This window comes from Peromyscus californicus, unplaced genomic scaffold (assembly GCF_007827085.1).
Source record: "Peromyscus californicus insignis strain IS unplaced genomic scaffold, ASM782708v3 Scaffold_7__1_contigs__length_154581171, whole genome shotgun sequence".
Taxonomy (NCBI): domain Eukaryota; kingdom Metazoa; phylum Chordata; class Mammalia; order Rodentia; family Cricetidae; genus Peromyscus; species Peromyscus californicus.
In genome coordinates, this window is record NW_026294595.1 from 19,528,049 (window position 1) to 19,554,935 (window position 26,887).

The 26,887-nt window shown below is 37.0% G+C and overlaps 1 protein-coding gene across 5 annotated transcripts in view; it reads right to left on the reverse strand.

Moving 5' to 3' along the window:
* Lrp1b (LDL receptor related protein 1B) overlaps positions 1–26,887 on the reverse strand; it is a 1,950,932-nt gene that overhangs the window by 712,375 nt on the left and 1,211,670 nt on the right. For all 5 annotated transcript variants that reach the window (XM_052726598.1, XM_052726596.1, XM_052726595.1 and 2 more), the window contains 2 exons: positions 11,957–12,157; positions 8,732–8,977 (listed from right to left, as the gene is read on the reverse strand). In XM_052726598.1, the coding sequence (XP_052582558.1) occupies positions 8,732–8,977; positions 11,957–12,157 (447 nt within the window). The remainder of the gene's footprint in view (positions 1–8,731; positions 8,978–11,956; positions 12,158–26,887) is intronic.

Consider the following 26,887-nt stretch of genomic DNA (forward strand, 5'->3'; position numbering starts at 1 on the left):
AATCATAGAAAAAAAAATTCCTAACCTAAAGAAGGACATGCTTATAAATGTACAAGAAGGTAACAGAACACCAAATAGATTGAATCAGAAAAGGAAGTCCCCTACCACCTAATGAGCACCAAACACACGAAACAAAACAAAGAAAGAATATTAAAAACTGCAAGGGCAAAGGCCAAGAAACATACAAAGGTGGACCTATTAGAATTATACCTGACTTCTCAGTGGAGACTCTAAAATCTAGAAGGTCCTGGACAGATGTGCTGCAGACTCTAAGAGACCACAGATGCTAACCCATACTATTATACCCAGCAAAACTTTCAATCATTATAGATGGAGTAAACAAGATATTCCATGATAAAGTTACATTTAAACAATATCTATCCACAAATCCTGCCCTATAGAAGATACTAGAAGGAAAAGTTCAATCCAGGAGGCTAACGACAGTCACAAAAACATAGGTAATTATAGTCTCACACCAGAACAACCCAAAGAAGGAACACACACACACACATACACACACACAGAGTACTACCACCACCACCAAAATAATAGGAATTAACAATCATTGGTCATTGATATCTCTCAATATACATGAACTCAATTCCCTAATAAGAAGACACAAACTAGCAGAATGGATGCAAAAACAAGACCCATCATTTTGTTGCATACAGGAAGCATACTTCAACATCAAAACTAAACAGTAAGTCAGAGTAGAAGGTTGGAAAAAGATTTTCCAAGCAAATGGCCTTAAGAAGCAAGCTGGTGTAACTATTCTAATATCCCACAACAGGGGCTTCAAAACAAAATTAATCAAAAGAGATGGGGAAAGACACTTCATAGTGATCAAAAAAAAAAAAAATCCACCAAGGCGATGTTTCATTTCCCAACATCTGGGTCTCAAATGTGAAAGCACCCACATTTGTAAAGGAAACATTACTAAAGCTTAAACCCTGCATCGACCTTCACACACTGGTAGTGGGAGATTTCTATACCCCATTCTCACCAATGGACAGGTGTTGTGGAATATCACTTTAACTCAGCAAAGATGTGTTATCTTTGTTTATTCTGCATTTGTTTAATGATGTAAAGATGTGTTGCTTTGCTAGCTTAAGGCACCTGATTGGTATAATAAAATGCTGAATGGCCAATAGCTGGGAAGTAGAGGGATAGACAGCTGATATAATAAATAGGAGAAGGAACATAGGCTTGAGAGGAGAGAGGGGGGAGAGAATGAGAGAGAAAGAGAGGGAGATGCCAGGCAGATAGAATGAGTAGGAGGAGGATAAAGGCTTGAGAGGAGAGTGCAAAAGGAGAGAATGAGGGAGAAAGAGAAGGAGATGCCCAGGGCCAATCAGCTAGGCAGCCACCAGTCAGCCAGACATAGAGTACGACATACAGAAAGAAAAGAAAGGTTAAAAAGCCCCAGGTAAAATTATATATAGATTAAGAAAAACAGGTTAAATTAAGTTATAATAGCTAGTGGGACAAGCATAAGCTGAGGCTGAACAATCATAACTAATAATAAGTCTCCATGTCATGATTCGGGGCTGATTGGTGGCCCAAATGAAAGTCTATTGTTAGCCTGAGAGACCAGCACCCATGGCTACACCAAGGGTTTTAAAAAAAAGGCATTGCATAGTGAAATGTAACTTAGAACTTTTTTTTATGAGGGGTAATGAATCACATGATTTGATGGTCATTTTTTTTATTATTCTTCTTCAGCACTAATTGTTCTTTACAGCTCAAATTCTTCCTAGTTCTAATTCCTTCTTGTTCTCCTCTGTACTACATAGCTATATACATATTTTGCAGGCTTTTTTTTCAAATAGTAATATGAATTACAAGGCTACCTCTGAAGGTCATAGCATATTCCTTGAGTAAATGATGAGGGGCAGAGCTATTTACCATGGCAACACAAGGTTTCAAAGGTTCCGGGTGTAAGACTGTGAGCAGAGGCCGGGGACACAGTGCCTGGTGAGACAAGCTGCAGTTATAATTGCATAGAGAACCCGTGCCCTATCAGCCAGACTTAGTGAGTGAAGAATTGACATGAGTTTTTTTTTACATTGCTTTGTGTTAATAATCTTGGTTAGACACCTATGACTTTGTCTTTGTGCATATCTGTAAAGTTTTTAATTTATGATCCATTTACAGAAACATTCAGTCTAGTTCAAACTTGCTCTGAGGTAAAAATGAGCTAATTTTGTGTGTTTTGTCTAGACTGGGGAGAAATTGTTGCTTTCTATGAGTTGGAGGAACAAAGCAGGCTTTCAAGTGTCTTACAGTCCTCGTAGGACAATACATGTAGCTATGAAGCATATCCTAGTATGTTTTCTATATATAAAAATTTCGGCCTCAACTGAATGTACCAGGTTTTGCTGTCACCCTCTGGGAGAACTTAGCATTTTGGAGGAGGGGATAAGGGGTGGATTGGGGTGGGGGTTAGGCAGGAGGGACATGGGAGGAGGGATGAGAGGGGCATCTGTGGTTGGTATGTAAAATGAATATATATATATATATATATATATATATATATATATATATATATCTTAATAAGAAGTAATCTTCCTGACCATCTATAAATATATGTGTCCATAAGATTGAGATGTAGCCATGAGATTACATATACATGTCACATTAAATTAGTGCAGGTATTGAGGAAATACCACAGCTGTTTTTGTACATGTGAAATTCCACATAGGAGCAACCGTTCCCAGAGTGAGTGGTTCTGAAACCCCAGCCTGAATGGGATTCTCCTCCATCAGATAATCATTCCTCTTGTAGGTTGACATCTGAATTATCAAGTGCTATAATCTGTATTTGTGTTATGGCCTGTGATAACTCATGACAAAAGCCTTTCATAGACTGGTCATTCAGACAAAAACTAAGAAATAATGGAACCAACAGACTTTATGAACAAAATGGACCTAAAAGATATCTACACTACATTTCACCAAAACAAAAAGAATACATCTTCTTCTCAGCATCTCATGGAATCGTATCCATAATTGACCACTTACTCAGTCACAAAACAAGTCTCAACAGATACAAGAAAATTAACACAACTCTCTGTGCCTTATAAGACCACCATGGATTAAAGCTGGATTTCAAAGAAGACATAAACAATATAAAGCCTACAAATTCAGGGAAACTGAACAGCTCTCTACTGAATGACTACTGGTTCAAGGCTGATAAAAAGAAAGAAATTAAAGACATAGAATTTAAAGAAAATAAATACACATATATCCTAATTTATGGGACACAATGAAAGCTGTTAAGAGGAAAGTTCATAACACTGAATGCCTACATAAAGAATTTGAAGAGATCTCATACTAACAATGTAACAGCACACCTTAAAGCTCTAGAACAAAAAGAAGCAAACACACCGGTGAGGAGTAGAAGGCAGGAAATAATCAAACTGACTGCTGAAATAAATAAAATAGAGAAAAATACAAAGTCAATGAAACAAAGAATTGATTCTTTGAGAAAATCAACAAGATAGATAAACCATTATCCAAATTAAGAGGCAGAGAGAGAATAGGGGGATATAACAAAAGACAAGGAGGAATTGTAATGAACCATTAGGTTATACTGCAAAAACCTGTACTCTAAAAAACTGGAAAATCTAGAAGAAATGAATAATATTCTTGATATATAACACTTACCAAAGTTAAATCAAGATCAAATGAACAATTTAAATAGACCTATAACACCTAAGGAAATAGAAGTTGTCCTTAAAATTCTACAAAGAAAAAAAAAAAAAAAAAGCTCATGGCCAGATAGTTTTAGTGCAGAGTTCTACCAGACTTTCAAAGAAGAGCTAATTCCAATACTCCTCAAATTACTCCACAAAATAGAAACAGAAGAAACTTTCCCAGATTTGTTTTATGAGGCCACAGTCACCCTAATACCCAAACTACACAAAGACTAAACAAAGAAAGAGAATTACAGGCCAATATCCCTCATGAACATTGATGCTAAAATATTCAATAAAATACTCCAAAACTGAACCCAGGGACACATAAAAAGGTCCATCCACCATGGTCCAGTAGGGTTCGTCACAGAGATCCAGGAATGGTTCAACATAAAAAATCTGTCAATGTAATCCATCATATAAACAACTGAAAGAAAAAAAACACATGATCAACTCATTAAATGCTAAAAAATCCTTTGACAAAATCAAACACCCATTCATGATAAAAGTATTGGAGAGATTAAGGATACAAGGGACATAACTCAACATAATAAAGATAATATACAGCAAGCTTATACCCAATATCAAATTAAATGGAAACTCAAAGCAATCTCATTAAAATCAGGAACAAGACAAGGCTGTCACTCTATATCAATTGAATATAGTACTTGAAGTTCTAGCTAGACCAATAAGACAACTAAAGGAGATCAAAGGGATACAAATTGGAAAGGATGATGTCAAAATATCTTATTTGTAGATGATAGTATGTATAACTGACCCCAAAAATTCTACCAAGGAACTTCTAGAGCTGACAAACACCCTCCAAAAAGTGATTGGCTAGAAGATTAACTGAATAAAAGATCAGCAGCCCTCCAAATACAAATGATAAATGGGCAGAAGAAGAAATCAGGGACATAGCATCTGTCATAATAGCCACATACAATATAAAATATCTTGGTGTAGCTCTAACCAAGCAAGTGAAAGACTGGTATGGCAATAACTTCAAGTCTTTGAACAAAGAAATCAGAGAGGATATCAGAAAATGAAAGATCTCCCATGCTTGGTGATAAATAGGATTAAAAATAATAATACTGGCCATCCTACCAAAAGCAATATACAGATTCAATGCAACCCCTATTAAAATCCTAACACTATTTATTACAAATCTTGAAAGAACAATACTGAACTTCATATGGAAAACTAAAAACCGAGGATAGCTAAAACACTCCTATACAATAAAAGACCTTCCATGGTATCACTATTCCTGATTTCAAGCAATACTATAGATGTATAATAATAAAAACTGTATGGTATTGGCTTTAAAACAGAGGGGTAGATTAATGGAATTAATAAAAAACATGGATGTAAATCCATACACATATGGATGCATGATTTTTGATAAATAAACCAAACTTATTTAATAGAAAAAAAGAATGTATCTTTAACAAATGGTGATGGCCTAACTGGATATAGGCATGTAGAAGAATGCAAATAGATCCATATGTATCATCCTGCACAAAACACAATTCCAAGTCTATCAAAGACCTCAATTTAAATTCAAGTAAGCAGAATCTGATAGAAGAGAAAATGGGAAATAGCATTGAACACACTGGCACAGTAGAAAACTTCAAAAAAAAAATAAAAAACAGAATACCAATAGCTCAGGTACTAAGATTGACAATTAACAAATGGTACTCCTGAAACTAAAAAGCTTCTTTAAGGGAAAAGACACTGTCAAAAAGAGAAAATGGCAGCCTAAAGAATGGGAACAGTTCTTCACCAATCCTACATCTGAAAGAGGGTTATCAAAAATACATAAAGAACTCAAGAACCTAGATATCAACAAATCAAGCAATCCAGTTAAAAATGGGGTACAGCTCTATCAGTGAATTCTCAACAGTGGAATCTCTAATTAATGAATAACACTTAAAGAAATGTTCAAAATCTTTAGCAATCATGGAAATGCAAATCAAAATGACTCTGAGTGTCCATATTATACCTGTCATAATAGCTAAGATAAAAAACACATGTGTCAGCTCATGCTAGAGAGGATGTGGAGCAAGAGGAACACTTCTCTTTTTCTGGTGGGAGTGCAAACTTGTACAGTAATTTTGGGAATCAATATGGTGGTTTCTTAGAAAATTGAGAATCAATATACCTCAAGACTCAGCTATACCACTGTTGTGTATATACCCAAAAGATGCCAAATCACACCACAAGGACACTTGCCCAACTATGTTCATGGCATCTTTATTCTTAATAGCCAGAACTTGGAAACAACTTAGATGTTCATCAACTGAAGAATGGATTTTAAAAAAAATGGTGTATTTACACATGGAGAATTACTCAGCTGTTAAAAAAAATGACATCATGGAATCTACAGGCAAATTGATGGACCTAGAAAAATTCCTCCTGATTGAGGTAACCCAGACTCAGAAAGACAAACATGGTATATACTCACTTATAAGTGGATGTTAGCTGTAAAGTAAAATATATCCATGCTACAATCCACAGAACCAGAGAAACTAAGTAATAAGGAGGGCTCAAGGAGGAGTGCTTGGTTCTCCCTGGGAAGGGTAAATAAAGTAGATTTTGAGGGTAATTGGAGGTGGTTGGGGATGGCAGCAGGAGGAATCAGGTAGGGGTAGTGGAGGAGGAAAGTAATAAAAGAGACGGCAGGAAAAGGCAGGCATTTCCAGGTGAGGTATAAACCTATTGCAATGGAAACTCCAAGGAGTATACAAGAGTGACTGTAGCTAAGACTCCTAGCAACATGAAATACATAGCTTGAACTGGCTATCTCCTGTATCCAGGCAAGACTTCCAGTGGAGGGACTCGGAAACCAAACCAGCTATATAACCTTTGACCTACAATTTGTCCTGCCTACAAGATGTGCTAGGGTAAAGGTGGCACAGAAATTGTGGGCTCGGCCAACAAATGACTGGTTCAACCTGAGACCATGCCATAAGAGGAAACCCACCCCTGACATTGCCTGGAACACCAGGACCCAGAGAATGGATAGCCCAGAGACCTAGGATAGAAGCAAATAATACAAAAAATTGGCAAAAAAAAATCCATGTAATAATCCTAATGATATTATACTATACTCATAGACTGATGCCTAGTACAATTGTCATCCATCAATTGTGGAGGTTTCATCCATCAACTGATGGAAATGGATGTGGAGATCCACAGCCAAATATTAGGTGGTGTTCAAGGAATCCTGAGGAAGAGGCAGAAAGATGGATGGTAGGAGCCAGAGGGGTCAAGGACATCATAAGAAAACCCTCAGAATCAGCTAACATGTACTCACAGGGACTCAAAGAGATTGAACTAATATGCAGGGAGCCTGCATGAAACTGACCTAGTCCCTCTGCATATATGTTGCAGTTGTGTAGCTTGGTCTTCTTGTGGGACTCCTAACAGCGGGAGCAGGGGCTGTTTCTGAGTCTTTTGCCAGCTTTTGGGACCCTATTACTTGTACTTGATTGCCCTGTCAAGTCTTAATACGAATGTGGCTGCCTAGTCCTACTGCAACTTAATATGCTGCCATGTTTGGCTTACACCCATGGGAGGCCTGCTCTTATCTGAATAGAAATGGAGGAGGAGTTGGTGGGGGGCAAAGGGTAGGTGGGGAGAGGAACTTGGGGGAGAGGAGAGAGTGGGATTTGTGGTCTGGATGTAAAAAAATAAATAAAAATGCATCATTAAACAGAAAGATTAATCAAGACACAGCCATGGAGCCGAGCAGTGGTGCACACCTTTAAACCCAGCTCTCAGGAGGCAGAGACAAAAGCAGGTGGATCTCTGTGAGTTCAAGACCAGCATAGTCTACAGAGCTAGTTCCAGGACAGCTAGGGTTACACAGAGAAACCCTATCTTGAAAAACAACAACAACAAAAAGACTGTATTTCCATATCATATTGGTGTCAGGTGTCATGAATTAAAATTTATTTGATATGGTATTTTCATCCCTATTTTAACTTCTTCTCATCTTGTAAATACTTGAAGTGGTTCCCAAATTGTCGTTGATTAAATGCCTTAAAAAGGTAGCTCTCTTTTCTTTTCCTATTTGAAGTGTTAAGATAAGTAAGCATACATGTTACAATTCAATATAAATCATATTTTAAAGAAAGAGTCAAGAAAAGAATGATGGGAGTGCAGGAAGGGCAAGAAAGAAGGAATTTTACATTTAAAGCCCAACAGTTAGCAGCTCATACCATTCTTAGTGACTATTTTGAATTAACAGTCATATTCAAAGTCTGAATATAAATGATATTTTGAAATATGTATAACCTTCTATCTTCCTATTGTCTGTCTATCTATCTATCTATCTATCTATCTATCTATCTATCTATCTATCTATTTATCCCCTATCTACCTATAATCTGTCTATCTATCTGTTTATCTGTCTCTCTCTCTCTGTCTCTCTCTCTCTCTGTCTCTGTCTCTCTCTGTCTCTCTCTCTCTCTCTGTCTCTCTCTCTCTCTCTCTCTCTCTCTCTCTGTGTGTGTGTGTGTGTGTGTGTGTGTGTGTGTGTCTATCTTTCTATCTGTGTCTATCCTTTGTGTTATATACAAATTATCCTGGTTGGTTTTAGGTTAGGTGATCTGAAGCCTACATCAATAAAATGAAAGAGATGCCTTCTCTCCTCTGGAGGTTAATTTCTTCAACAAATTTCAGGAACCTCTTTAGTTCTATCCATAGACCTGTGTTATGGGGACTCAAAAAGATTTCAGTGATGACAAAAATTCATCATTATGTACAATTTCAAATGTGTGATGTGTTATCCATAAAACATGCTATGAGAAGTTAATTGTGATGATCACCAGTTAGAAGAGTAATAGTGATCAGATGGCTAAGGGTCAGAGAATTACAATAGGAAGGTATGTTATAACACATCTTTTCTAGAGGTATTGGAACAGGTTAAAAGTGACATAACTTTTAAAGGCTATATAGAGAATAAATGGAATCCTTCCATTAAAAATTTTCAAGGTGTTTGGGACTTTATTTTCATGGTTTGCAGTATCTACTCACCCACACTGGTGCAGCTTTCCCCATCTGTACCCAGTGTCCAGCCTTCGTAACAGGAGCACTTGACCATGTGCTTATGCTGCTCACACACTTGGCTGCACCTCTGGTGGGAAGCACAGTAGTCCACGATTTCACAGGTTCTGTTGTCTTTCTTGAGCTGGTGTCCTTCTGGGCAGGAGCAGACAATTCCTCTTCCAGGAACAACAGAACAGTGGTTGCTACAGCCTCCATTGTTCAGAGAACATTCATCTGTCAAAGGGCAGACGTTTTCAGTCATTGTTTTTCTTATGCCGTACTACTCACTGATTGAATTCTCCAAGTATGGAATTAGAGTCGGGGATTTTGTACCCAATATAAGACAATCTCCCCACAGTCATTGGACTATAAATGCTGCTTGAAATAATGCAATGTCAGATTTATTTCTAAATGATAAGAATTGGGAATATAAATTTTCATTTATACTAAATTTGTAATATAGCTTGCATTTGCCCATAAATAGTGTTCCATACTTTTGTTAAAACTGGTAAAGTTACCCTCAACCTTTCAGAAGCGGTACAAAATCAATTGTAGATGTCTTCAAAGGAGACACAGACATTGATTATTGCAGTATTTAATGACTATAAATAAACACATATATGTTCATATCTAATTAACGTCATAATGACAAGTAGTTTTCTTTGTGCCTCATGCCCTATTTATTGGTTGTTATGATTAATTCAATGAGGTCATGGAAATGTAATACATAATACACAAACAAATTTACACTTGAATTTTGGCACAAGTAATGAGCAACCATATAAATAATACACATAATTGCTAAAGAAAGGGACTGATTCTTTCATGCCATTTGTATTTAACTTTATATATATATATATATATATATATATATATACACATTTATTATTCTTTTAATCACAAAATTTTAGGTTCTAGAGAGATATAGAATACTTCTAATTATGTTTATCAGCCTCATGTTGAATAGGCAATTAAAGATATCTTATTATTAAAATTAAAGTTTAAAAATAGGATATAACTTCTAAAATTTGGGCCAGTGTGGGAAAATTTCAAAATGTCATGCTCTTGACTGAGATAGTTTTTTTTTTTTTTTTTTTTTTTACAGCTCTACTGTCCCCTACGATTCCCTACAGTATCCTACTGTTCCCAAGGGGGCAACAAGTACACAGCAGACAGGCAGGAGCTTCTCCACATTTCCTCAGGAAAAATGTTTGAGCAGGGTGTGAATGCCTCTAATCCCTGCATTAGAGACATCGAAGCAGGAAGATCTCTGCGAGTATGAGGCCAACCTGGTCTACACAGGGAGTTTGAGGCTGGCCAGCTCTGCACGGTGAGACTGTTTCTTAAAACAAAACAAAAGAACAACAAAAATCAGGCAAAATAGAGACTTAAAAAAAAAAACATTTCTCAAAACTGATCTAGTTGTGCTTGTTCAGGCAAGTGCTAAAAGGACTATTGTGTAATGATGGACAAATTGTAGTAATATTTACAGGTATAATATAATATTTCCTGGTGCTGCTAGTATATTTCTTGTAAAAATGGGCCGAAATGCAAGGCATTCATAAAAGATTCCTATATTTTAAAGTTTTCTGATGGTTTACCTTTTTCCATACTATTCATCATTATTAAAACAGTTGTAGTAGTAAGAAAAGGAATATAATTCTATTAGTCATTATTCTTTAAGAATTCACTTTATAGTAGGTATTCTTTTGTGAGGAAATATAGATTTATTTCCAAATATGCTTGTTCTCCAATAATCATAATCACTGAATAATTGTAGCCATTTAAAAATATTTTCCCTATTTTAATTTCATTGACACTCTTTTTCAAGAGAATTGCTGTAAAGAAATGCCATTGTGCACAACAGGTTAAAAAAATAACATAAAATAAAAAGGAAGAAGTTTTCACAATGTTTTTAGTTTATTTCAAATATCACTTTTATCTTAGCTCTAAGAATGTCTGATGCCATCTGTGGGTTGTGGTTTTGTGGAAACAAAACTCACCTTGAAATCTAAAACAGTGTACAAGTTAAACATCAGTATTTTCTCAGACAATGCATTGCCAGTTCTTTAACTTTTCTCACCTTTGAGGCAGGGAAGGGCGGAGTCCTGCCTCAACTGAATGTACCAGGCTTTTCTGTCCCCCACATGGGATAACTTACCCTTTTGGAAGAGGAGATGAGGGATGAGTTGGGGGTTTAGTTGGGGTGGGGGGAGTGGGAGGAGGGATGAGAGGGGGATCTGTGGTTGGTATGTAAAATGTTTTACTATTAAAAGATAATCTTATAGAATTATAGAATCTTTGAAAGAAAGGTTGCTTTATTACGTACCTTTTAAAATGAAGTGACAACTATTTTCACACAACGCAAATATACTACTGATGCTTAGTTGCATACAAACACAACTCCAGGGCCAAGCGTAGCCTTTCACTCTTTGGATCAGTAAATTCAGTCATCCTTTCCTAGTCATTATCATTTATAACTCCAGGGGGCTACTTGTTCTTATCATTCTTTAGACTTTTTACAAATGCCTCCTTCAGTATTGTTTAGCAAACATACCTAAATCCCTAAATCTTCTACATGATAAGTCTCTGATATCCTCAGAATGGAAAACCTATTTTCCTTCAGATTTATTGTTTGACATGGGAGATAGTTATTCCAAGTTCTTTTAGAGTTTGTTGCATTGATTGGTTTAACCAGTTAAGCATACTCAGGGAAACTGTTCTACACAGACTTCAAAACAGACACAGCAGCATAGCAACAGTCTGCCTCATTATCCAGCTTCTCCCTTTTGCTGTAACAAACAAAAACAGAGTTTCTTCTGTAAGGTTTGAGGACTTCTCAACATCCACATGGTGGTGGGGAACTGCACCCTACAGGTCAGCAGTGAGAAGGCTTCCCTGTTCTTAATGACTCCGGTCAGTAATTGCTCAACTGTGGAATTGTCAGGAGTGAGAGATGTAACCCTTGCTGAGCTATGGAACTGGTAATGCATAATCTAGTTTTCCTTTTCTGTTGTTTTCAGAAATTCTGGATCAAATCTTCTTATTTTAAAAGGCCATTTAGTGCCTAAAAGTTATATATAAGTTTTAATGCAAAAAGTCTCATTTGAAGGGAATAAATGGAATGAATGAGTATAATGATCATAAGTAGATGTGAGTAAACTACAAGGGTCTAATATCTGGAGAGAAGGAAATGGGACAGAACAAGCGTACCGCAAAGGTCGCCTTCGTCTGACCCATCTGGACAGTCCCTTCTCCCATTGCAGAGTTTCTCTGGCTGCAGGCACACGGAGGTGTCATTAGCACAAGGGTACTTGGGTGGTCCACACAAGAAACTGTCACAGTCTTCTTCATCAGACTGATCCTCACAGTCAACATCTCCATCACAGACCCAGGCATTGTTGATGCATCTCCCTTAAGAGAATGAAAAGAAAATGCATTTGAATTTTGTAATTAGATCCCAGTAAGGAATGGCCAGTATCATTTCTGTCAGAGACAGAATTACTTGCCATTAGTAAGAAATTTATTTGCAGATCATTTGAGAGTTTGTTTTCATGATAGCATCAGGATACTCTTTCCCTGCTTGTAACTGCTCTTAGAGTCTGAGCATTGGTGTTTTCCTCAGTTTCAGATATCTCCTGTATTGTTCAATAAAAAGGGATTCTATGGATAGTTCCAAGTGTATAATAACTTCAGAAGTCCACTTTAGAAGGACACTCTTTATGCCAGTGATTTCACAGTCTTAAATTCAGGCAAAGACTATTAGTTATGACCCAAGCTGAATTTTAGGCAGATGTTTTATTTTAGGAAAAGTGGCATTTTAATTATACATGGAACCTTAGCACTTCAACACTTTTTACCTATTTGTCTTGAAATGATTATGAAAGTTGCTTCATAAAAGAATGTCAGCCCTGAATAACCAGCATAAGCCTGAGTACCAAAGACAACACTCTGTGAAGAACTGCCAGCCCTGATTTCAGGTTTCTATAAAACCAAAGTAGCAAAAGCAGCTTGGACTCCACACAAAAACAGATTCGTTGATCAGTGCAGAAGACTTGAGGACCCAATATTAATTCATGCGTCAACAGACACCTGAATTTTGACAAAGATGAAAAAAAATCAAACAAACAAGACACACAGGAGAAAAATATTTGAAACAACTGTTGCTAAGAAAATTTGCCATCTACATGTACAGAAATTGATTTAGAACACACGAAAAATTCAATATTAGGAGCCACCTTTGGTGGTGCACGTCTTTGATCCCAGCACTGGGGAGGCAGAGGCAGAAGGATCTCTATGAGTTCAAGTCTAGCTTGGTCTACAAATTGAGCTCCAGGACCAGGGCTGTTACACAGAGAAACCCTGTTTTGAATAAATAGATAAATAAACAAACAAAGAAAGAAAAAGAAAAAAACAAACAAAAAGCAAAACAAAAGAATGCTCCATGTTATACTCGAAACTGAAACTTAGAAAAAAATAATAGAAATACATTTCAGGCTCTAGGTTTTTATATAGGACTCTGGTCACCTACGAAACAGGACCAACAATAGACCAATGGACCTGATGAAATTGAAATACTTCTGTATTGCAAAGGAAACTGCTAATCAATTGAAGCGGAGGCCTACAGAATATGAAAACAAAACCAAAAGCAAATGCTGTATGTCTAACAGTGGATTAGTGTCCAGAATATACAAATAACATGAAAACCTAAACTGCAAGAAAACAATTGAATCAAAAAGTATGCCTTGAAATGAGTGGAGGGTTCTCACAAGAAAAAAATAAAATGTCTATGAAACATTTAAACAATGTTCACCATCCTTAGCCATTAGGGAATAGCAACTTAAAACTTCTTTGATAATTCATCTTACCCCAGTCAGAATGGCTAAGATTAAGAAAATTAGTTGTGACAAATGCTGCTTAGGATATGAGGAATAGGGGAACCTCATGTGCTATTGGTGGAAGGGTAAACTGCCACAGGCTCTTAGAAATCAGTGTGGGGACTCCTCAAAAAAACTAGAAATAGATATGCCACATGACGCAACTATACCAAACCTGGGCATACACCCAAACGACTTTATTTCCTATTACAAAGACACATGCTAACCCATATTCATAGCTTCTCTACTCATGATAACTAGGCGTTAGATACAACCCAAATGTCCATCAATTAATAAATAGATAATGAAAATGTGATATCCATATTCAATGGAATTTTATTCTACTGTAAAGAAAAAAGAAATTATGAAATCATCAGGTAAATAGACAGAACTGAAAACATATTGACTGAGGTAGCCCAGTCTGAGAAATATAAATGCTACATATTCTCACTCATAGCTGGATCTTTCGATCTGAGGGTTTAACTGGGTATAATGCTCTTCCTAGATTGCCATAGGATTTCAGATATGGGATGCGTCTCATGGTGTCAGTAGATGTGTCCCAGGGACCTCTAACACAATATAAGTTATTGGTGTTGTTCTCGATTGCCCACCAGAACTCCATGTAAAGATATTATTGCTGAAGACACCACACACTCACCACAAGATACAGATAAATCATGTTGGTACTGAAAGTATTTTCCTTGTTTTAGCTAACCTGTATGGTACCAGAAGGCACTACAGCAAGTAAATTCTACACACACGTACACACACACACACACAAACACACTCACAAAACAAGTGAGAGGCAAAGTGAAGACAACTATTGCCATCTGACCAAAGATTAATATACATAATGAGGAAGGAAATTCCCAAGCTTAGCAAAAAGAAAACAAAACAAAATAAGTAATGCTGCTTTATAAAATGGGTGAATTTCAATTTTCCAAGAAAAACAACAAATCACAAAAAAAATTCAAGTTTGTTAAATATTATTAGTCACTAGGAAAATGTAAGTTAAAGCCAAGAGTCACCGTCTTATTCTAATTAAATGGATGTAAAAAGTAACATTAAAAATACCAAATTCAACCAGATGAGATGGCTCAGTGGGTAAAGATGTTGCCTGCCAGGACATATTGTAGAAGGAGAGAAACAACTCTTACATATTGTCCTCTGACCTTCACACAAGCACTGCAGTGTATGTGTATGCACACACCTACAAATAATAAAATAAAAACAAAAAATAACAAACTATTTTAAAATTTAAAAATAAATGTTGACCAGGATGTGACAAAAAGAGAACTCATATACACTGTTGTTTGTAGCTTGAGTTTTCTTGCCTGGCCCACAGTCAGGACAAATCTCTCTCACCCGCCAGTCCCAAGCCATTTAAACCCGATCAAATAAACACAGAGACTTATATTGGTTACAAACTGTATGGCCGTGGCAGGCTTCTTGCTAACTGTTCTTACAGCTTAAATTAATCCATTTCTATTAATCTATACCTTGCCACGTGGCTTGTGGCTTACCGGTACTTTACATCTTTTTTGTCCTGATGGCGGCTGGCAGTGTCTCTCTGACTCAGCCTTCCACTTTTTAGCTCTATTTTCCTCCTTGTCCCGCCTATACTTCCTGCCTGGCCACGGGCCAATCAGTGATTTATTTATTGACCAATAGGTTTCTGGGCTACACACTGCTTTGATAAAAGCATAGACCCACTATTTCTGAGAGTTGATGGCTCCCGGAGCTGGTGAAAAACGTATCACCGCCATGTTGGGAAGCTAAAGTGGATGGAGCCAACAGTGCCAGCACTGTTTCAGGCTTAAAAGGCTACAGTTCAAAACAATAGGCTCAAGCTAATATAAAAAAATAAGCCACGTAAAGATGGCTACCACACAAAAAATCTGGATTATGTTCTCTTTGATATTCGTAACTAAAAAAAAACATTTGATTACAAAAACTGTTAAATTATGCCAAAATGTATATTTTAAAGGTACCTTGACTTCAAAATTTGGATGTAAGGATATGTTGCTTTGGAATGGAGGCTCTGCTTTTGTTTCCACAGAAAGCCAGAGGCTATGGATTTGTTCCAGATTAAGATACATCAGATTTGACCAGCCAAGACCCCCTAAAAGGTCTCCGATGACACCATGGCCCAGATGATCCAACATCCAAAACCATTTCAAGGCAACTGGCTCAGACGATACAGCCTCACAGACTACTCCATGATCCTAAATTTTCTTTGTTTCCCCAAAAGATACAGCGCCCCCCTCCAACAAAAAGTAGTAAAAAAAAACTACGCCCAAATTCCCAAATATACCAAGCTAACTTTAGAGATGTGTAAAGGTTAAAATCTTCCTTTTTAAGAAAAGAAAAAGGGAAGTGCTATGGGATGGTCTGTATGTCAAATGTGTTGCTGATTGGTCAATAAATAAATCACTGATTGGCCCGTGGCCAGGCAGGAAGTATAGGCGGGACAAGGAGGAAAATAGAGCTAAAAAGTGGAAGGCTGAGTCAGAGAGACACTGCCAGCCGCCATCAGGACAATGGCTCCATCCACTTTAGCTTCCCAACATGGCAGTGATACGTTTTTCGCCAGCTCCGGGAGCCATCAACTCTCAGAAATAGTGGGTCTATGCTTTTATCAAAGCAGTGTGTAGCCCAGAAACCTCTTTTTTTTTTTGTTTTGTACTAGCAAAGGCTAAATTCACCACACAGCTTAATGTGCCACTTGTAGAGGCCTCATTCCCGCCATATGGTGGCAGGTCGAGCACGCATGCTAGGAACCCGCCAGTAGCTCAAACCGTAGTTGTCGCTCATTTGAGAGAGACAATTAGGAAGCTGTTTTTAGCTCTGTTTTAGACTCTTTTTTTTAGTTTTTAGGTGGAAACTCTTGCCCCACGTTGGGCGCCATTTGTAGCTTGAGTTTTCCTGCCTGGCCCACAGTCAGGACAAATCTCTCTCACCTGCCAGTCCCAAGCCATTTAAACCCAATCAAATAAACACAGAGACTTATATTGGTTACAAACTGTATGGCCATGGCAGGCTTCTTGCTAACTGTTCTTACAGCTTAAATTAATCTATTTCTATTAATCTATACCTTGCTACGTGGCTTGTGGCTTACCGGTACTTTACATCTTTTTTGTCCTGATGGCGGCTGGCAGTGTCTCTCTGAAATCTATTTCTATTAATCTATACCTTGCTACGTGGCTTGTGGCTTACCGGTACTTTACATCTTTTTTGTCCTGATGGCGGCTGGCAGTGTCTCTCTGACTCAGCCTTCCAATTTTTAGCTCTATTTTCCTCCTTGTCCCGCCTATACTTCCTGCCTGGCCACTGGCCAATCAGTGATTTATTTATTGACCAATCAGCAACACATTTGACATACAGACCATCCCATGGCAGTTGTTGCTAATATAAATGTTTTGAAAACTAATATTGAAGTTTCTTTAAAATAACTCAAGGTAGATGTGCCACAGCCCCTCTTCTGGTTACATATCTAAAGGAAATAATATCAACTTACTAAACAGATAACTACTTGTCATGTTTATTGTGATAATTTTCATAACAGATAAAAAGTGAAGTAGGCCCATGTGCCCATTAGTAGATGAATAAACTATATTTTTTGTGTGGACTTCCATACACACATACACACACACACACACACACACACACACACACACACACACACACACACACACGTGCAATTAAATGTTAGTCAGTATTAAAAGAGAATAAAATTTCTTTCACTTCTAGCAATGTGGATGGAACTCGAAGGAATTATGTTAAGGGAAATGAATCACGTACATAAATCTAATGCTACATGTTCTTTCTCACATGTAGTGTTAAACAAATAAACAAAAGGTCTATCAGAATGTAGAATAGTCATTACTAGAAGTTGTCAAAGGAGGAGGGGGATTGATAGATCAGTGCGCATTTGATTCATATTTTGGAACAGCATACAGAGTTCCATTAATATGTACAGATCATAAATTTCAATAAAAACCATACAAATATTACTGGGCATATTTATCTAACATACAGAGAGTTTTGTCAAACTGGTTGGGTAAGATCAATATTCTAACATGTGTACAACATTTTAACGAAATAATATAAATATAGGGTGTTTAACAGCTCTTGAAATTTAAAACACTAACTAAATGTTAGTTTGATGCCATTTCTTTTCTATTAGGCAAGTCAAGATCAAAATGTTGGATAAGTACAAAGATTTGAGAAGGGTGCATTAAATCCATCAAATGTTGAAGGACTGTACATTGGAGTAACTTCCTTGTAGGACAAAGTTTTTAAAAAGTGTGCGAATACAAAATTCATCAAATCTTTAAAACAAGCAATCTAATTTTGAAATTATTGCATGCAGTGGTGTATATCGGTGTTTTGCTTGTTATGAAAAGACTGTCAGAAATTCAAAGTCTCATCCTAAGAAAATAACCAGGATTGCAGCATAATATACTGTAATAGTGAATTCAGTGAAAGAAAATGAAAACAGCATACTAAGAAACCATCTTATAAGACATCAACTTAAAAAGGTGTTAACCAAACAGATGTGGGCTTCCTTATACATTAAAAGGATTTACATATGTATGACTATGTATGATTTCATTTCCATAAATGCGTTAGTGTATGTATATGTATGCCTTGTTGTCCTCAAGAGATTGGTTCCAGGAAATTCTACAGATCCCAAGTTGGCAATTTGCAAGTCCTTTATATTAAATCAGTGTAGTATTTGCCAATAATATGCCCATGTCACTGGATTACTTATGAAACCCAAATTTAATACAGTGTAAATGTTAAATAAATATTTGTAAATATTACTTTGGGGAATAATGATGTGAAATATATATTACATACATATTCAGTATAGACACAATATTTTTCAAATATTTTTAGTCAGTAGTCAGCTTATTCCATGAATCTCCGAACCCATAGCTACAGAGGGAAATCTCTCTAGAAGACTGTACAGAAAATTAGATAAAGGTGATTGCCCATGCCAAGTAAGAATTAAGCTCCAACAACACAGGGCAGAGCAAGGTAGACTGAAAAATACTTCTGTGTTGTATTATCTTCCTCTGTCTTACATCTTTATAACCTTTCTGTAGAATGTGGATTGGTTTTAAAAATGATGATGACGATATGCTTGTGCACCTGCCCCAAAGTCCAGCAGACTGAACAGACAATTATACAGCCTGTACATCCAGATGTTTTGTGAGTTACTCTTTCACAGTGGCCTCAGAAAACAAAACAAAACACAATGAAACAAAATACATAGACTCTGTCACCTCCAATGAGGAAGTTACAATCCAAATCAGAAGACTAGATAGATGCATAGCACACAATTGTTCTCTGAAATATGGAATCCTCTAGTTAAAAGAATAAATTGTGTAGAGTCATCTGCAAGTTCAACACCATGACAGGGGATTTCAAGAATGGGGTGGTTTCCTCCTTTGAGGTGGTGAATCAATGTAACCCTTCCCCTCTCATTAGGCAACACCAATCAATGCATCCTGACAGTCTCACCATGGACTCCAGACCAGCAGTAGAACAACCATATCTACAAATCGCTATTGATCTTTTATCATCAAAATAACAGTAAATCTACATGCTATTACTAATGGAGATTCTACCTGTGAAGGTAAATAAATCATACTCACAAGATTGTCTCCAAAGTTCTATTGTGAATTATGGTGAATCATGAGAAATATGAATTAATGTTAGGACAGAGCTAGAGCCTAGGTCCATCTTTCAAGTTTAAAAAATTCCCCTCCTTTCACAGTTTAGGGGGAGTCTGAAACTGAAGTCCTTATTTATATCTTGTTGTTTTTTCATCTTTAATTCTAACCAAAATATAGGTAAAGTAGACCTAACTTGTAAGTTTCAAGAAATTTTTAATTCATAATCATTAATTAAATAAACTCCAAAGCAAATAGCCTCAGTAAATACATTCAAAGAATGCTGCTTTTTATTCAATTTGGATCAAGATGGATCACCATCTGTTGAAGTCACTGGACATGAAGTTTTGGACAACCAGATACTCTGAGATACTCTGAGATGTTGCCACCTTCAAAAAGAGGATGCTAAGTCATGGACCACACTGGTACCAACAAAACAAACACAAATTAATATTGGTCTGATGTACTAGAGAAGTTATTAATACTTTGGAATGATTAATAAATATCCAATGTTATAAAATTAAACACCCCAAAATATTCCAAAGTTCTCCCCTTATCTGTGAAATAAAAGTTTGAAAATGTGTTGAAGCAACACTCAAAGAAGCAAAACCTTGCCATTTACAAATTCTTTCTTAGAGTGGGCAAAAGTAGTAACGGATGATAGTTAAGAAGTAGAGTTTTATTTTCTGATTTATTTGTATTGTGTTTTTTTAACCTGATAACTATAGTGCAAGACTTTATTATGGTAATTGTACATTTTTACTTCAAGTCAAGAAAACTAAATTGACCAAATAAAAACAACAAAGCTGAAAAACAACAAACCCAACCAGTTGGAACATTGGCATCTAGTACAATCACACACTGTCACATACATGATCAAGCATCAGGAGGACTTTGTTGAGTTGTATGCTTGTGTAAAATACAATCCATTCTAAATACCATCATAAAGTCAATATCTCAATGAAAATTACATGTATTTCTGACTATACAAAATAAGTTACTGTTTTGAAATAACCAAGTATCTCTTCTTCAGTTTTTCTTCTCTATTAAAATTTTGATCATTTTTTTTTTTAATTGAGAACTTCTGGTTGTGGGTTTTTATAGGATTTCTGCAGGTGTGAATGTGTGTGTCTTTGTGCCTATGTGCATTTCTTGTGCCTTCTTGGCTCTTTTTCTTAGATGGTTGTTTTTGTCATATTCCAATTTGTTTATTTTGGATTTTTCTTGTTTTATTTTATTATTATTCCTAAGATGCTTGTTGTTTTAAAGGAGAGACAGGAAGGTTGTGGAAATGGGTGGTAAGAGAGGTGGGGAGGAACTGGGAGGAGTAGGGAGAGGGGAAATTTTGGCCAGGATATATAGTATGGAAACATTATTTACATTAAAAGAAAAAACATTCATCAAAATGCAAAGACTATGAGAAAAAAATGACTTTTTGTGTCCCACTTCACTAATGTGTATCTTTTGTTTTGTTTTGTTTTGTTGTAAGTTTGTTCATTTTGTTTTGTTTTATAGCCATATCTGGCCTGGAACTCACTATGTAGGCCATACTAGCCTTAAATTCACAGAAATCAGCTGCTTGTGTCTGCCAAATACTCAGATTAAAGGTATATGCCACCACATAGGGCTAGGATCTTTATGAAAGTTAATCCATGTTATTAAAGGAACCTTTGTCTTCTAGAAAAACCTCAATATCTAATATTAAGAATATGAAGGCTAGCAAGATAGCTCAGAGAGTTAAGGTGCTTGCTGCCAAGCCTGAGATCCTGAGTTCAAACACTGGGGCCCAGACAGTGGGAGGAGAGAATAGATTCCTCGTTTGTGAACTATACATGGAGCCGTGGTATGTGTATGTATGCCCGCAAACAGAAAATAAATTAAAATACTTCAGTATTAAAAAAGAATATTAGAATGTGGCTCAATGCAAAGAATGCTTGCTGTACAGGTGGGAAGTTCTGAGTTTGAAGCTGTAGAACCAAGGTCAAAGGCGAGTGTGAATATCTGTATCCCGGGTATCCTGTAGGGAGAAGGTAATTAGAGACAGGAAAATCCCCAGAATCAAATGGCCCAGAGAGCCTGGAATACACAGCAGAGAACAAAAAACTGTGTCTCAAACAAAGTCTAAGACAAGGACAGCCAGCCAGCCAAGTTTCTCCTCTAACCTTTGCAATACACCTAAATTTATACACATGAATGCATACAGAAACACTCTCCCTCACACACAAAGAATATTAAGATGAAGAGAAAAGAATATTTGAGACAAACCAATGTGTTAGATGATATATTTCTAATACATTTAAAAGAATGCTATCTGACTTGCCATTTCTGTTGCAAATGTTTTCAGTGCTCTGACAGTTCTGAGATTCACTCTGAATTAGAAAATATTTATTGTGCATTACATGTTTAGCTAGCTATTGATGAATATAGGGACATGAGAGCTACAAACTCTTGAGGGAGTACCCTATTGTTTATATATTTTCATTTGCCTTCATAGTCATTTGAGATTTTGTTGTTTTTCTTGTTATATCAAGCTCACTGATTAGGGATGAAAAATAATCTAAAATTTAAAAAAAGAAAAAGAAAAAGAAAAACAAACTGGTGCAAAATGTTGATCATAGTGGAAATAACAGGCATTTAATCATCAAAGACTACTGTGAAATTTCAAGAATATCGAAAATTTTTATGATTGGAAGGTTGAAAAGTTATATTTTATGAACATGTTTTTTTTTAAATTTTATTCTAAGGATGATTTTCTTAATATAGTCATGACCTATAGCCACAGAATCATATATCCTGAATTGTATGGATTATTTTCAGCTATGACTATAATCACATCTAGTTTTAGACATATTTGCTTAATATAACTCACACAGTGGATGGATATTCCTCTTAGCTAAATTCATTAAGTTAGGTGAATGTGGGACCTATTCAAAAAGAAGCAATGAGTCATTGTTGGATTATAGATCATGAAATGTTGATTACCAACTGAAGGTATGCTTTCTAAACTTTCGACAATGAAATTTTTTTCCTTAACAATCAATTTCCTTGGTTATGGTTTGATAAGAATCCCACTCTGAGTCTAGAACACATCGAAGCAAGCATATTGAAGGGCAAATATAGGCAGTGTAATATTACCAAGTGATAGATTGTGCCAGCTTAACTATAAGCCATAGTACTCTAGGAGGGAAGAAATGACTGATGGAGGCAATGCAGAGACATCAGCAAGATTAGAAGTTGGACACACTCACAAGCAAGTGCAAAATATGTTCTCTGCTTTAGATGTGAGTGTCTAGGAATGAGGATGCTATCAGCAGAAATGGAGAAATGGCTCTTCAGATGGAAGTGGGATGTTGACCAGTGAAGGAGAAGTAGATGAGATCTACATGAGAGGACTGGAGGGGGGGTGAGGGCGAGGAGTGGGGGATGAGAGTGTAGGGAAAACTGGAGGGTCAAGCTGGAAAAGGGACAGAGTAGGAGGGCAGGAAGGGAGATACCATGATGGATGAGGACATCATGGGAATAGGAAGAGGCAGGGTGCTGGGGAGGCTCTCAGGAATCCACAAGGTTGACCCCACCTGGGAGTGCTATCAGTGGTCTAGAGGGTGCCTGGACTGATCTACTCTGGTGACTGGCCTAGTGAATACCCTAGTTGTCATCATAGAGCCTTTGTCCAGTGACTGATGGAGGCAGATGCAGAGATCCATGGCCAGGCGCCAGGCTGAGCTCTGGGAATCCAATCGATGAGAGAGAGGAGGGATACTGCAGGCGAGGGATGTAGAGATAATGATGGGACGATATGCAGAGATGACCAGCTACACTAGTGGAAGCCCATGAACTGTAGACTAGTGCTGTGGAGGCCCCATGGGACTGGACTAGGCCCTCTGGATATGGAACACAGTTGGTGGCTCAAACTGTTTTGGGGGCACCCAGACAGAGGGATCGGAATCTGTCCCTAGTACATGGGCAGGCTTTTAGGAGCCCAGTGCCAGTGGTGTGATGTCTTGCACAGCCTTGGTGCAGTGTGGAGGGGCTTGGACCTGCCTAGGCTCAGTGTGCTGGGCTCTGCTGACTCCCCATGGGAGACCTTGATTTGGGTGATGTGGGGATGTGGGCTTGGGAGGAGGGAGAAGATGAGATCTGTGGTGGTATGTAGAGTAGAAAATGTCTTAATAAAGAAAAAAATGAAAAAAAAACAAAAGAAAGAAAGTGGGCTGTTGAACAAAGTACTGAGAATATGAGTTCCAAGTTGGGGCTGAACTTCAGCATAGAGCTTTACAAGGCTCTGAACAAACACAATTATATGTAATGCCTAACCCACATTAGATATCCTCAATAGATATTTTAAAAATAAAACAAAAAGGATCAACAGGAAAGGACAAGGAAAAATGAAAATAGAAGGCAAGAGATTTAAATGCTTAGGTGGGAAAAAGAGACAAGGTGAGGAAAACACATTGGAAGAGACCTGACCTGTGGTCAAGCACTGCAGTGAGAGGACAGGCTGAAGTGTCCACAGAGAAGCTCTGGGCAGGCTGCGTTCCAGTCAGTGTGCATTTGCTAAGTTGTTAGTTTCATCATTTCTATTTTATGTGTCAGGAGCCTGGAGCAAATGTTTAGTACATCATATGATGTCATTCGGTTAATAAAGTACAGAGATGGTCTCAAAACAGATCACTTTGAATGGAAGAATTACTTCTGATGACTCAGAGAGAAATTTGCACCAATGGCAGAATGCAAGGCATGAAGGGATACACAGAACTCAAGACATGAAGGTACACAACACAAGGGAACGTGGAAGACAGGGAGGAATAAAGTTAAAAGACTGCTTTTTGGTTGGTTGTTGGACAACATGAGTTTAAGAAGGGGATGATAATTAGTATGGAGAAAGAAAATGAAGAACAAGAAACAAAGATGATAAAATTTCCTATACACACTGTCTCATAGAATCACATTGTAAGTATCCTTAAAACAATAACAAACAAAACAAAAAAAAGAGGACAAGGTTAATGTAGTCAGAAAGTTTCTCCAGTCCCAACAGGCCACTGTAATCCTATGGCCCACTTATAAAATAATCACCTAGAAGCTTATATTAATTATAACTGCTCGGCCACTAGCTCAGGCTTATTACTCATCTGCTTGCACCACCTATACTTCCTGTCTGGCTACTGGCCAATTAGCATTTTATTTATCAACCAATCAGAGCAACACATATTCACAGCTTACAGAGCAACATCCCACAGCAGGTTAACCTTAGACAGAATAAACACACAGGCAAAGAGTTACAATTTTCACAGAGAAAAATCAACAGCAAAATGTACAATGCTCATGAAAAGGAACACACAAAGTATTTCATTAGTTTTGTGACACATAGATAATGAAAAACTCCCCATGTTATTCGTGTGAGAAATAAATGAAAGTATTCCATTGGCTGGTTATAGAAAAGGAAGATCCTTTTAGGTCTAAAACTCCAGATTGAACTTGCTTTTCACATTGCATTTGCTGATCTAGCACTAGGGCAGGAAACAAAACAATTCAAACTGAGACAAGAACAAGGCTTTGTGACTCAGAGGAACTCATAGTGAATTGTTAGGACATGCCTACTCAGCACGGAGCTGGATGCCAGTTAAGGAGAGCCCCAAGCTCATCAGCTGGCTTAGTTATATATATATATATCTTTTTGCTAAGGATCACTTTATACATAATTCTTATCCTGACTTTGAGACCTGACAGGAAAATGTATGTTGTGTATTTTAATGGTATCTAGTGTGAAGGAATATGACTTAACATCAATTTATAACAATCGCTGGAAAGGCAGTTAATCAAAAGAAGATGCTTTAAAAATTGACACCTAAATCATGCTTTGGCCATAGCTCTCATTCCCTCTGGAGAGAGACAAAAATGTGACAAGGTTTTTTTTAAGTCTTCAAGAAATAATCTTTGTTATAAAAATAATATTTCAATTTTTTCTCACTTAAAAGTGTTTTGCCAATTGTCATATCCTTTGTCATTCTCAACGTGTAGTCACAGGGACACAATGATGGCATTGAATAGTCATGAGTTCTGTTACTGAAAAAAAAACTTCTACCTTATGTGATATTACAATGTTTGCATCCCTGCCCTCTCCCCCTTCCTGATATAATATGATAGGATGGAAGGGTATATTAATGAACCTACTTTTAAAGAACAACAACTTATTTGAAATGTTTTACATTGCTATGGATTTTAGTTTATTGATACAATTTTAAAGTTAATTTTGTTATATTGTATATATATTTCTACTCTTGTTGGAGGTATTATGTTTATGTAACTCATTAAATTGTAATGGATAATTTAAACACATAGATTAATAATTAGTCTTCTATGATAGTCAAACTTATAGTTATGTTGCATTTTCTACATATACATAGATATAATTCAATTAGGTAGGTAGTCTTCAAATACTTCAAAGAACTGGAGAATATGGCATTTAAAATGTTTTAAAAATTTAGACTTTCTGGACAGTGAGACATGTCTGCTCTTGGCAGTACTGATTTACTTCGGAGAGGAGGATGGGCACTGAAGACACTCTATATGGAGTTTATCTTCTTCTTGGCAAAAGTAGACATTTGGGCAAGAAACTGTTCTTGCCTGGACTGTTTGATCGAATGGACATGCAGGACCAATAGGAAGGTGACCACTGGACTTTGCTTGGCAAAATGGTCCTTCAGGTTCCTGCTTCACAGAGGAAACTGCCATACATTCTACAGGACACAGAGAAGTGACTGAGAGACTCTAGGCCTAGGAGCTGAAGACAGATGCACCAACTTTACAAAGGAACATTAGGTGACTGTCCAGGCTGCAGCTGTCTCTGTCTACTCTCCCAAGACTCCTGAAAGTTGCTTACATCCTTCTCTCATTTCTCAGGTAATATTATATCCTTCTGAGGTCTTTGATGTAGTTGAAGACTAGATAGTTATAATTTTGTTAGTCATGATAAAAGATAAGTTAAATATGAAAACTTAGAGTCACAAATATGGGATAGATAGGATATCTTCTTTAATTTTGCCAAATACAAATAGACTACATATTATAAATAGACTAGATATTGTAACTGTAATTTATCTTGCTTGATAAATGTTCTGCTATATGTAATTTTACTATGTTAAAGTTAAAACCTCCTCTTTTGACAAAAAAAAAGAAAAGGGGAAGTACTGGGGATGCTGTGAATGTGTTGCTTTGATTGATTGATAAATAAAACACTGATTGGCCAGTAGCCAGGCAGGAAGTATAGTGTAGGTGGGATAAGGAGAGAGGAGAATTCTGGGAGATGGAAAGCTGAGTCAGGATATGCTGCCAGCTGCCACCATGACAGATACTGGTAAGCCATGAGCCACGTGGCAAGGTATACATTTATGCAAATGGGTTAACTTAAGATATAAGAACTAAATAGCAAGAAGCCTGAACCATGGCCATACAGCTTACAACTAATATAAGTCTCTGTGTGTTTGCTTGGGTCTGCGTGGCTGCGGGACTGGCAGGTGAGAAAGATCTGTCCGATCGTGGGCCAGGCAGGACCAGGAAAACTTCAGCTACACCTTCCCCTTAGGAGA